Genomic DNA, 12,449 nt, shown 5'->3' with positions numbered 1-12,449 from the left:
GCCGGGGCCCGGATGGAGCCGGGCGCGGGGCACGCCGGGAGTTGTAGTTCCCTCCCCTTCCCGCAGGGGCCAGGCCGCCCCCAGCCCTCCCGGCGGGTCTCGAAATAAGGAGCTGGCAGCTGGGGTGGGGCTTGGCGTTTATTTTCCAAATCAAATCTCCAAGAGGCATCAGCAGAAAAAGAAACAGCTCAGGCTCTGTGACAGCATAGCCGTGGTTTTTAGTAAATCCAGCAACACAAGAAAATAAAAATAGGAGATGTTTGGAACAGGGAGAACAAAACACCGTCAGTACTCACAGCACGAACAGAAATGAGGCGACACTGCAGATGGCCAGAGAACTCCTGAAGGCCAAACTCCTCCAACAGCCCTACTAGCAAAGATGAAGCCTTTTAGAAAAAAATAAATACAAGGAAGACTTTTTTTTTGGTATTTTTCCTTTTTATATCCACAATGTAACACCTTCTGCTACAGCACAGTCCCTGCCATTGCCCTTGAAGACCAACATCTGCTTCCTCGGGAAGGCCGCAGTAACCAGTCACAGGAGCCAGCGCAGTCCCATAACCAGACGCAAGTGTCAGGAGGAGTCCCCGGAGCTAACCAGACTTGAAAAGAAGAATAGCAACTTGGCCGAGGTAGAAGTAGATGAAGTGCTTGGTCTCATGAGTCACGTAGCTGCCGAAGTTCCTTCCCACGATGCAGTGCCAAGTGGGATTGTATTTCTTGTCGAATTCCTGCAAAATAGATCACTCGGAATTAAGAACGCTTCTGAACAGGTATTCACTTGGAGCAAGGCAATTAGAGGAAGAGCAGATGCTCTTAAATACTATGATCTTATTTACAACTTATTCACCTGCTGCTTAGTCAGATAAAACACCACCCCCCTTGCTCCCTATCAAATCAGGAATAAACTCAAAATATTTCCTTTGCTCAGGGAAAGTAGTATTTCTCCCCCCATAACACATACCATAATCTGGAACCGTAACCCCGAGTAAAAGCCTCGCCACTCGTTTTGTATCTGTGGGGATTAAGCCATTATCTCGGCTTCATTGTTCCTCTGCAACATGGGTGCTACAGGGACTGAGGGGCAGCTACAGAAAAACTCTGCTACAAGCTCTGTCATACCAGTGCTATGAACAAATCTCCATGACGTGTTCACACACATCAAGCAAACTTCTCCAGAAGCTTCCAGTAGCTGCCACAGAAAGTACCTGGCACACAGCAGGCTAAACTCCCTCTTTGCTATCTTAGATATTTCCTGCATCTGGGAAAAAAAAAGTGCTTCTCTGTACTATGGGAACAGCAAAACAAGTTTTCTCTGATGAAAACAGCCATTCTGCTTAGCTGAGTTACTTTTAAGATTGCTTTTCCACAAAAATCAGTTTAGCTTCCACTGAGACTCCTCCATTTCTCCATTAATCTGAATTGATGAAGGAAATATAATCGGAACTAGATCTTTCCCCACCTTCTATTTTTTTAGTGTAGGATTAACAGACTTTTCCAACAGAAAAACACCTTAGTGGCTAATATATATACATTTTTTGCTTTGGTCACTATATAAAGAAAGATGCGAGCGCAATAGACTTGCCAAAAAGAATGTTTCCCTGCAATTTTTGTTTCCCAGGTACAGAACTAAACAGATCCTGAAGATTAAGTTCAATACAACTGAAATCAAGAACTATGTAAAACAGGCTTTCTCTCACAGAAAAGCTATAGGAGAGCTCAATAGGGCCAGTGTTTTGTCCTGGCAGATCAGTCACAGGGACAGGTCAGCTGCCACTTTTTTGTTAACCTGGACAGGGAGATAATGGAGGAAAATGCTTAAGTGGAAAGTTTTGCAAGGGGAGAGTAGAAGGACCACAAAAATCCATGCAAAGGGTGGGGAAAGGAACATAAGGACACCAGCCTACAGGGAAAGCCCAACTTGATTATCTAGTATCTCTGGAACTTGTTTCTCTAGAGCTACTTGCCTAGCAACGTTCGCCTGCCTGACTTTTCATGCACACGAGCACGCCCCACAGCCAGACCCTCACCTTCTTGATGTGAGCAGCAATATCCTTCTCGATGTTGTACTTCTCCAGGGCCTGAGTGGCACACTCCACGGCATCTTGCTGCATCTCCTCTGACATATCAGCATTCTTGATCACTGCCTTTCGGTCACTCATGATTGCCTGAATTACGGCGAAGACCGAAATTCAAAGTTACAGGCGCAGCCACCTGCCGAGCAATCTCCCGAGGTACCACCACGGCTCCCCAGGGCTTCCCGCAGCGCCCAGCTCAGCACCCGGCCATACCACGCCGCTTGCAGCGCAGCGGCCCCGCAGGGCGGCTCAGGGGCAGGGCACAGCCCCGCTCGCAGCTGCCTCAGCTCAGCGCCTGCTCCGAAGGGCCTCAGTCCCGAGCAAGGGGAGCGTAGCCGGGTCCTTCCCAGCCCTTCCCGACTCCCCCCCAGTCCCGCTCCGCCCCGCCTCAGGCCGGGAACCACCGGGAGGGGGCGCAGCCCCCTCAGCCGCTCCCCGCATTCCCCCGGGGACCACGGGAAGGGGCGAGCCGCGCCCCGCCCGCCTCCCCTCGGCCTTCCCGGTATCGGTCGAGCCCCAACCCCTCAGGGCTCAGCTCCCCACGCCCTTCCCTCACCGTTCGCGGTCGAGGAGCAGGGGCAGCCCCGGTAGAGCGGCGCGCAGCGGGCGGGCGGGGATGTGGGGGGCGGACGCGCACCTCAGGGACTCCGCTCGCGCCGCCGCCGCTCCGGTTTAACCGACCCGCGCGCACCGCACCCGCCTCCCTCAGCCGCCAGCCCCGCCCTCTCCGCGCCGGCCGCCGGCTATTGGTTATTCCCGGCGCCGCTCCGCGCGCTCATTGGCCGGGATCGTGCTGTCTCGCAGCGTTTTCTCTCTGCGCTTTCTTTCAGCCCGGCGTGCTTTGCGGCCGTTGCCATAGCGATGAGCGGCGCCGTGCGGACGCCGGGCTCGGCGCTCCCGGGGCTCCCGTGGGGCCGGCCCGGGGCACGGCGTGTCCGTGGGGCGGGAATGGGGGCGCTCAGGTGCCCCGCAGCCTCCGCTCGGCCTCCTCTTTCCCCCCCCGTCATGGCTGAGCCGCCCCAACCGGCGCGTCCGTGCGGCCGGTCCGTGAAGGCAGCGTGCGAGGCCCCCCCGGTAACTCCTCCGGTAGGCACCGCTCGTGGCTCCCCCTGCCTGAGGCACCGAAAGGATAACGTGTGGTGCTGTGCGGGTACCGTGCTGTGAAGAACACGGGGCGAAAACGGGGAGGTTTGGCCCAATTCCGCCCGCAGGACGCGAGGAGGCCCCGGGGGTGTGAGGGCGGAGGGCGGCGGCTGGAGCCCAGCCCGTGCTGGGGGAGCGCAGCTCCGGGCCCGCTCCTCGGAGCCGTGACCTCACCTCCCGGCGTGACGCATGGCTCAGGAACTCCGCATCCATTCAGTAATTCCGTATCTATTCACTTCAAAGGCTCCCGGGTGACTCCCATGTACAAGCAGGGCGTTCACTGCACAAAAAAAAAAAAAAATCTCACCGGACAATTCCCCAAATCGCGCTAAATTCCCCACGGGGAACCAAGACCCCTCCCGCTGAAGTTCCTGAGGGGGAACCAAAACCCCTCCCGCCTCCCCTCGGCCCCGGGGACCGACAAACACCCGGCGTGCCTGGCCCCGGGGGGGTTCACGGGTGAAATTCAAAAACCTCCGGAGCAAGGCAGGGCCGCGGGACGCCGGGGGCACCGGGCCCGGTGGGGCTGGGCCGGGTCGCGCCCTTCAAAATGGCGGCGGCGGGGCTGGGCCCGGCCCGGCCGCTCCTCACTCGCCGCCCCGGGGCTCTGCGGGCGCTGCTCGGCCTCGCCCGGGGCTTCGCCGCCGGGCCTCAGACGCATTTCGGCTTCCAGAACGTGTCGGAGGAGGAGAGGAGGGAGAAAAGTGAGGGGGCCGGGGGCTCGCTGCGGCGGGGCCCAGGGGGAGCCGGCCGGGGCTCCCGGTGCGCGTCGGTTGTGGGGGTGAAGGGGCTCCCGGAGGGGTGGTGGGGCCGGGAGCTTGCTTTGAGACGTTACCGGGAGCCTCGGTAAACACCATCTGCCTTGTCCCAGCTCGATCCTTCCCCCCAGAGTACCGGGAGGGTTACGGGAAGAGGCTGTGTATCTCCAAAGACAGCTTTGTCAGGCAGCAAGGTCAATGGGATTGTGTCGTTTTTTTTGGTGTAAGGAGTTTTCAGGTGATCTTTCTCAGTTCCACATGGTGGCAGACCTCCACCAGGCAAAAAAAAGGACACTTTCTTGCCACTGAAGCGTTTTTAATTAAACTGCATCTCCTTCTTATGTTCTTTCTTTACAGTTTATCAGGTCTTTGAAAACGTGGCCGAGAAATATGATGTAATGAATGATTCAATGACTCTGGGGATTCATCGGGTGTGGAAGGATATCCTCGTGCATAAAATGAATCCTTCCCCAGGAACGCTTCTTGTTGATGTTGCTGGAGGAACAGGTAAATAATTTGGGTGAGTTCCACATGACCACACCACGCTATCTTTGAACTGTTTGAGATTGCTCAGACTTGAGTTGCCTAACCTTTTTTTTTTTTTTTTTTTGGTCTTAGTTTCCCTGTCTTTAAAACCAGTAAAACATCTATCTGATTTACTACAATACTATAGCAGATTTACAGTGAAGAGAGGTTGAGAGCTAACTTATTTGTGTTCTGAAATATCTTACTCCAAGGCTCTGAAATCATTACAATAATGCCATAATATGCTGTTAAAAACTACTTTATTTTGCAGAAAGTTTGCTTTTAATATATTTCATTTTTTTTCCTGTTTGCTTCTAATATATTCCCTTTACTTATATACTTACTGTATAACATGTAAGTTTGATGTTCAGAGCTTTATGTTCCAATTTCCTGGAGTTTTAGTACTTTCATGTTCAGGAAACATTCTGAAACATTTATCTTTCTTTTAAAACAAATGCAGGTGACATTGCCTTTCGATTTATTAATTATGTTCGCTCTGTACGAGAACGTCAACTCCAACAGAAGCTTAAGCGCCATCAGAATTTGTCGTGGCAGGAAATCGCTAAGAGTTACGAGGAAGAAAAAGTTAAGCCACTAGGGGATTCCCAAGTTGTGGTCTGTGACATTAACAAAGAAATGTTAAAAGTTGGGAAGCAAAGAGCACAGCATCTTGGCTACTCTGAAGGTAAGTCGTGCATTGTACCATTTCAGTAATGTGCTAGATAGCAAGAATGTGATGCGTAATGGCCACGAGACAATCACCACTTCAGGATTACAGCATGAAGTATATAGCCCTGGTATATGCCAAAGCTGTGCTTTCATATTTGTCAAGGCAAAATCACTTTTCCAGTGAGACACACGTAGTATGAAGATCAAATATACAGCGATCCTCTTGAGCTTTTAGGAATAAAGGCATGGAAGTGTTCGTGAGTTCTGATATCCAGCCATTGGATATTCAAAACTGGCCAAATAGCCTAAGCCTGCTCTTTATATTTGTGCAAACTAATCAGATTTTATTAAGGCAGATAATACAGCAAAGCTCAGCCCTAGAATAGTTGCACTAAAGTTCTGAGAATTAAGGCAGCAAATAAAAAATGCAAGAATGGTAGTATATTGTAAAGCTACAAAATTTTCCACAGTTAGAGAATGTGCTAATAATATTCAGAGAAACTGAATTATATTAAATGTTAGTTTGCAGATCAACAGATTAATTTACTGTTACCTAGAATTTGTTGTGGACCACACCAATGCTGACTAAGCCTGATTTTAAGATGTAAGATACATAAAAAGAAGTCCTGCTTTTGTGGTTCAGCATTTGTATGATAATAGTTCATCTTGTCAATTAGGGCTATTTACCAAATATATTAGCAAAGTAAAGTATACAGGACATTCTCAAACTTGTTTTCCTGGGTAGCCACCATGAGGAATGCCCTGGGCAGCCTCTGTGTATGTGCTGTGAGACGTCCCATGTGTCCTTTCACTGTGCTCTGCTCCCACACCCCCATCACCACTCTACTCACAGCTGCGGCCAGTGACCCACCTTGCACTTACCTCTTGTTGGCAGCTCCTGGTGCAAGGGGTGTATGTGCATGTGGAGCAGACAGGGCCTTGCAAGAAAGGTCTTCCAGGCAGATAGAAGTAAAGTTCTTGCCTGGAAATTACGTAGGCTGAAGGACATAAAACAAAGCTCAGCAGCGAAAGGGGCTGACAGAAAAGCTGCTGACACAGGTTCTCTCAGCTGCTCTGGTTCTCAGCTGGTGGGTTACTTCAGGCCATTGCCTGCCTGCCTCCCCCTCTTCTCTTGGCATAGTAAACTCATTGTAAAAGCATTGGTTCTTCCAACTCTGGTAGGCTGCATGCATCATGCTTCTCTGAGCAGCTTGCAAGCCTGTCCAGAGCTCTCTATGCAGTATAGTTTGGGAACACCTGAACTGTACCAACACTGTAAGTATAAATGCTTTATGGCTATAGCTTAGGATCTGAAATAAAGCTTGATACTGCCTCTCAGCCACTATAAAAAAAAAAAAAAGCATTTTATTCAGTTGGCTTCAATTTTCAGGTATTTTTGTGACATATCAAGTTCTCAAAATACATATGTCTAGTTTCTAATTTTTTTCTCTGTACAATGTAGTTGTTGAGGCTCAATTGCCATCCTGTTGCCTGAGCTGCCTTCTTCCCGGCTGTGCTACAATTCTGACTTCTTACCTCTTCCTCTCCCTCGTTCAGCACATACCCATTGAGTATGTCCTTACTGCTGTTCTTCATGTGATTTCTCCCTGTCTTAGTAAATTCACTTCTGAGTTTGTTTACATGCTGATCTGCTGAGGTCTGAAATTTTTTTTTCTTAAAATTGCAAGGGGCTTGTTTTTCTCTTACTGTTTCCCAGTGCGTACATTTCTATGTATTTGTTAGCCAGCAACAGGGGCTGTGCACACTGAAAAGAAGCACATGTGCTGCACAATTGCTGATCGTGCATTTTGGCCAGCAGGAGTGGTAGGGTGCGCTGCGTGTGCCTTGGTTCCTTGCTTAACACAGAGTTGTCTAGGTTGGAAGAGACCTCCAAGATCAGAGTCCAACCTCTGACCTGCCACTAACCAGTCCTCCACTAAACCACAGCACTGAGCCCTACACCTAAATGGCTTTTAAAGACCTCCAGGGATGGTGACTCCACCACTTCCCTGGGCAGCCCATCCCAGTGCCTCACAACCCTCTCAGTAAAGAAGTTCTTCCTAATATCCAACCTAAACCTCCTGTGGCGCAACTTTAGCCCATTCCCCCTCGTCCTGTCACCAGGTACATGGGAGAACAGGCCAACCCCCACCTCGCTACAGCCTCCTTTACAGGGTGTGATAAGGTTGCCCCTGAGCCTCCTCCAGGCTGAACAAGCCCAGCTCCTTCAGTCGCTCTTCGTAGGACTTGTTCTCCAGCCCCTCACCAGCTTCGTCGCCCTTCTCTGGGACCCGCTCAAGCACCTCGATGTCCTTCTTGTAGCGAGGGGCCCAAAACTGAACACAGTACTCGAGGTGCGGCCTCACCAGAGCCGAGTACAGGGGGACGATCACCTCCCTAGCCCTGCTGGCCACACTGCTTCTTATACAAGCCAGGATGCCGTTGGCCTTCTTGGCCACCTGAGCACACTGCTGGCTCATATTCAGCTGTCTGTCCACCATCACTCCCAGGTCCTTCTCTGCCTGGCAGCTCTCCAACCACTCATCTCCCAGCCTGTAGCTCTGCTTGGGGTTGTTGTGCCCCAGGTGCAGGACCCGGCACTTGGCTTTGTTGGACCTCATACAGTTGGCCTCAGCCCATCGGTGCAGCCTATCCAGATCCTCCTGCAGAGCCTTCCTACCCTCGAGCAGATCGACACACGCACCTAACTTGGTGTCATCTGCAAACTTACTGAGGGTGCGCTCAATGCCGTCATCCAGATCATTGATGAAGATGTTAAGGAGGACCGGCCCCAGCACCGAGCCCTGGGGGACGCCACTAGTGACTGGCCTCCAACTGGGTTTGACTCCATCCACCATGACTCTTTGGGCCTGGCTGCCCAGCTGGTTTTTAACCTAACAAACCCATGGCCAGTCCAAGACACGAGCAGCCAGTTTCTTGAGGAGAATGTTGTAGGGAATGGTGTCAAAGGCCTTACTGAAGTCAAGGTAGACCACAATACCAACAGCCCTTTCATCTATCCCCTTACAAACTTCTGACCTGTGATTTCACAACAGTGTATTCTGAGGGGTAGTTTTCCTGTTGCTCAGAACCTTTTCTTGGTACTCTCTTCTTAGAGGTCTATTTAAACTGCCCAGGTTTAAATAAGACTAATAATTACTGCTTTAATAATGTATGCATCGTTTTATACTACACTTTCTACAACTGTATCTACTTTGTAAAAATGAAATTTGAATGCCTCCTGGCAGCAGCTGAGGTTTTCTGTTGTTTTGTTCTCCGTGCCTTTTTCTAGCATACTGTCCTTTGAACTGTTGCTTGTCGTTGCAGAAAACTTCTGTTTTTTTCTGTTAGGATATTTTCTTCTGCATCAGAGTCACCAAAATGCGACCTTAAGAACTATTTATTCTAAACTTAGCAGTTTTACTTTGGCACAAATAGCTTGGACAAGCCTAACACTGCACAGATAGACGTGGCCATGATCTGTTGGTGTTTGGGAAACAGCACAGCTGCAACAGGATCACGTTCTGATAGAGCTGATGGAGGAGTGTGGCTTTTCATGTTCTTCAATCACGGAAACTTTCTACCTACATTTCTTCAGTGTTTTATGTCTTTTTGCATGGCAAGATGTTAGTCACTGTCTGTAGTCGCTGTTTGAGTAGAGAGTCTCCTCTTGCAGCTTTGCAACAGCCAGCAGCCAGTTGGTGTGGCTTTCCACTACAACGAAAGATTGGGGTGAAATCTTGGTGGCAGACCAAGGCACTGTGCACGCAGCATGCACGTGTGCAGAGGGATGTTTTGGCAGATCTGTTGCAATACAGGGCACTGAAATATTTGTAAGTATAGACCAAAGTGGTTTTTCCTCCATCAAAAATGAATCGCTATTTTTAAATATCTATTTATTAATAAATATTTACTTCTGGAATAGAGAAGTTCTAGTATTTTTGGACCAGCAGTTATATAAGGCCTGTTCAATACTGTGTCCTTGGCTTTCATTACAGGCTTGTCCTGGGTGCTTGGCAATGCTGAAGAGCTGCCCTTTGATGACGATAAATTTGATGTTTACACAATTGCCTTTGGAATACGAAATGTAACTCGTATTGATTTGGTAAGTTGCTATAGTGTGTGCTGGCACAGGGTCTTTACAATCCATCTGATGCTTCTTCTTCTAGCAGAGGAAGCCTAATCTTTGGGTAAAGAAACATCTTTGTCTACTCCCAAGACATTTAAAATAAGTGGCACATATTGTGCAGCATGTTTGAATGAAGAATGCGATTAAATGCTCCACCTTTGTCATAAAAGTTAGATTTATACTGGTTGCACCCAATCTTTCCAGCTTGGCAAGCCACACAATCTCTTCCTAAGGCAAAAAGGGCTGAATGCTGCATTCCCTGTCTTTTAACCTGTGATATTACAGGACCTACACATGTACAGTGCAGTCAGTCTGCCTGTCCCAAATCTTCCTGAAGCACTTGACCTACATCCCACCTGCAGTGGGTCGATGCTTTCTGCCTCATTCTATTTACCTGTCTGAGCCAGCAGAGCTTCCAGAGAACAAAGTGGGGAGCAGCTGGCTGCTGCCACCACTACTGTCGAATTAATCTGTTCAGCCCCGTTTAGTGTCTACACTGGCTGGTAGTACGGTTCCCCGTAAAGAATGAATGCGATTTTAATTAGGGAGAGTTCTCTCTGTTCTAAACAGTGTCAGTCCTCTGGGAACAACTAGCTGTCTTGTGGGTGAAGAAAGGGTAGATCACCTGTGTCTGGTTGGCTACTCTGTGTTTTGGAGGAGTGTGTTACAACCTTGGCAATGTTCCTTCCACAGGAGGTGTAGCATTTGGGTCCAAACCACCTTGAAATGCGTGTCTTTGAACTTCTTTAGTGCAGATGGTCTTCCACGGTGCTTTATCTGCACCCTTCTGAAGCACAGGCTCTTGCTTTATAGCTCTTCAAGGGAACTGGATACAGAAGTCTGGTAGCATGGCTCCCTGGAGACTTGATGCAAAACACATTGAAGGTCCAATTCTTTTTTAGAGCTCTCATCATGCATGTGTACTGTTTATATTTGATCCCTTAGGAACGTGACGCTTGAAGCCAAGCAGATGTAGAACCTGCAGAGGCTGTTGAACACAACTCTGTGTTCTTATATGGAAAAGCATAGTTGTCAACAGGACATTTCTAGTTGTTCTTGGCTGGTTTGTTTTGGATATAGGATGGAATTTTCTAAGTAGCTCTAAGTTTCTTTTCTTCCCTTTCCTTCCTCCCTGTTCTCACAAGCTGTTCTTCCAAAACTCAGGATCATTTCTTCTTTGATCCTTTGATGTGCCTCACAGTTGAATAAAGTCTTGTCTTTTGATTAAAAATATATTTATATCATGCCCTCTTTTCAGTTTCAGTTTCTTCTAGCTGAGTCACCTTTTCCTTTGGTCTGTAATTACAAGAACTGTGCTGGCAAACATTCATCAACTGAGAGCAGGGAAAAAGGGAATTAAAAATGCATCCCTAATATCATCGTTTCAACATAAAGCATGGTATAAATCTATTTACCTAACACCAGGAGCATTATGTGTTTCGGTATTGTTTTGGTTTTGATGGTCTTGGGATGCTTCTCTACAAGTAAACATTGGAGATCGCCAGTCAGGATTTTCTTTACTCCCCTCAGTTCATTACTGAGTTGTCATTTGGCATGACAGCACACAGGTGCTGTTCTACAGAAACAAACTCATCATATCTGCTTTGTCTCAGGCACTTCAGGAGGCCTATCGTGTGCTGAAACCAGGAGGGAGATTTCTCTGCCTCGAATTTAGTCAAGTCAGCAACCCTCTCCTTTCCAGGTAGGAACATGGTGACGCCTTACGCCACGTCACAAGATTTGCTTGCACTCAGCCGGGGCAAGAAACAGAGACACTTTGCAGCCTTCTCATTGTGCACTTTAAAACCAAATTTGGACATAGCATAGTGGTAAAGAGATCAACTTATATTGAAGATGCTTGGTTTAAAACTTGTTTGTATTAATCTGTGCATGATTTCTGTCTCTGCAGGCTCTATGATCTCTACAGCTTTCAGGTTATCCCTGTTCTGGGAGAAATAATCGCTGGTGACTGGAAGTCTTACCAGTATCTTGTGGAGAGCATCCGACGCTTCCCCCCTCAGGTAAGACATTTCTCTGGATGCACTGATACACAAGACACGGTCCCACCAGAATCGTGGAGGCAGCTGGCTTATAGGCTTTCAGGTGGTTGTAATTATGGAACTATTATTTTTCAGGAGGAGCTGAAGGAAATGATAGAAGATGCAGGGTTTTTTAAAGTGGATTATCAGAATTTATCCTCTGGCATAGTTGCCATTCACTCAGGTTTCAAACTATGAGCCTACTGTGTAGCAAAACACAGGAAGTACAATTTTCCTGAGTAATCTGAAAGCTTGGAATTTTAACTCTATGAAGATAGAAGAGGAAAGCTTTAAGAGCTTGTGCAGCAGATACTTGCTCAGCAGACAGGCCTGGAAGAATGTCAGCAACCTTTTTCCCCTCGAGACCTGAGGATGGAAGTGATTTCTGTGACTGGTTTTGTACACTTGCATTTCTTCAAGTGCACAGGACTCAAAGGATGTGGCCAAAACTGAGCATTACTGATTAATGGAGAAACTTCAGTTACACCTGATGTGGGTACAGAAACGGACTAACTAGTCTTCAGCTGAGATACCTCCTTTCTTGTACTCGGCCTCAAGGGGGCTGTCATAGCAGTGAGAAGTAACTTGGATTTATTAAACCTGTATTAAACTGTCATTGTCTTTCAGTCATGTGGACTTTAAGGGGCTTTTCCATGATCCTTTTACTTCTTTCAAACAAATGGAAGGCTTACAAAATAAAACAGCTATGCATCAACTACTTCTAATTTAAGACAGTATTTTAATATTTTTAAAAGAAAGGAAACCCTTCTGAGGAATAGTAACTTAATAACTATTCTGGGATGCGATGATGTATGTTCACCTACGTATCAAATCAGGTGAATATACGTTTCTTCTGTCAATACTGCATGTAGAACATATCCATAAAAATACCACGTTTGCTTCTGATCTTTAAACTATTGAACACTTGATCCTTCTGTCGCAGGATATATAAAAAAATAAGAAGAGTAAAAAAATGTATTTTCTAGCTTTGAGTAGTTTGAGTTGTATTCTAAAGCGACAGCTGTGTAATAAAAGAGTGAAAACCCCTCTCTTCTGAAGAGTGGGAAATAAAAGGACTGTTGCTTTTGCTCACCAGTTTTCCCCAAAT

The 12,449-nt window shown here is 47.8% G+C and overlaps 2 protein-coding genes across 5 annotated transcripts; one reads left to right on the top strand and one right to left on the bottom strand.

The window, feature by feature from the left end:
* Positions 1–120: 120 nt before the first annotated feature.
* On the bottom strand, positions 121–3,769 carry LOC101791011 (dynein light chain 1, cytoplasmic). Of its 4 annotated transcripts, XM_005026650.6 has the most exons (4): positions 3,696–3,769; positions 3,396–3,501; positions 2,031–2,168; positions 121–731 (listed from the first exon to the last, which is right to left on the bottom strand). In XM_005026650.6, the coding sequence occupies exons 2-4, from the start codon at positions 3,432–3,434 to the stop codon at positions 594–596; spliced, it is 315 nt and encodes a 104-aa protein (XP_005026707.1). In that variant the 5' UTR covers positions 3,435–3,501; positions 3,696–3,769; the 3' UTR covers positions 121–593. The 4 variants fall into 4 exon arrangements, with proteins under 4 accessions (XP_005026707.1, XP_027325799.3, XP_027325800.3 ...); XM_027469998.3 differs by lacking the exons at positions 3,396–3,501; positions 3,696–3,769 and adding an exon at positions 2,716–2,829; XM_027469999.3 differs by lacking the exons at positions 3,396–3,501; positions 3,696–3,769 and adding an exon at positions 2,635–2,795.
* On the top strand, positions 3,704–12,059 carry COQ5 (coenzyme Q5, methyltransferase). Its single transcript, XM_027469996.3, has 7 exons — positions 3,704–3,925; positions 4,337–4,486; positions 4,965–5,189; positions 9,172–9,278; positions 10,916–11,004; positions 11,212–11,323; positions 11,438–12,059. Exons 1-7 carry the CDS (start codon positions 3,772–3,774, stop codon positions 11,537–11,539), a joined length of 939 nt encoding a protein of 312 aa, XP_027325797.1. The 5' UTR covers positions 3,704–3,771; the 3' UTR covers positions 11,540–12,059.
* Positions 12,060–12,449: the final 390 nt, after the last annotated feature.

Source organism: Anas platyrhynchos, chromosome 16 (assembly GCF_047663525.1).
Source record: "Anas platyrhynchos isolate ZD024472 breed Pekin duck chromosome 16, IASCAAS_PekinDuck_T2T, whole genome shotgun sequence".
NCBI classification, from domain to species: Eukaryota; Metazoa; Chordata; class Aves; order Anseriformes; family Anatidae; genus Anas; species Anas platyrhynchos.
This window is presented reverse-complemented; position numbering and strand designations above follow the sequence as displayed.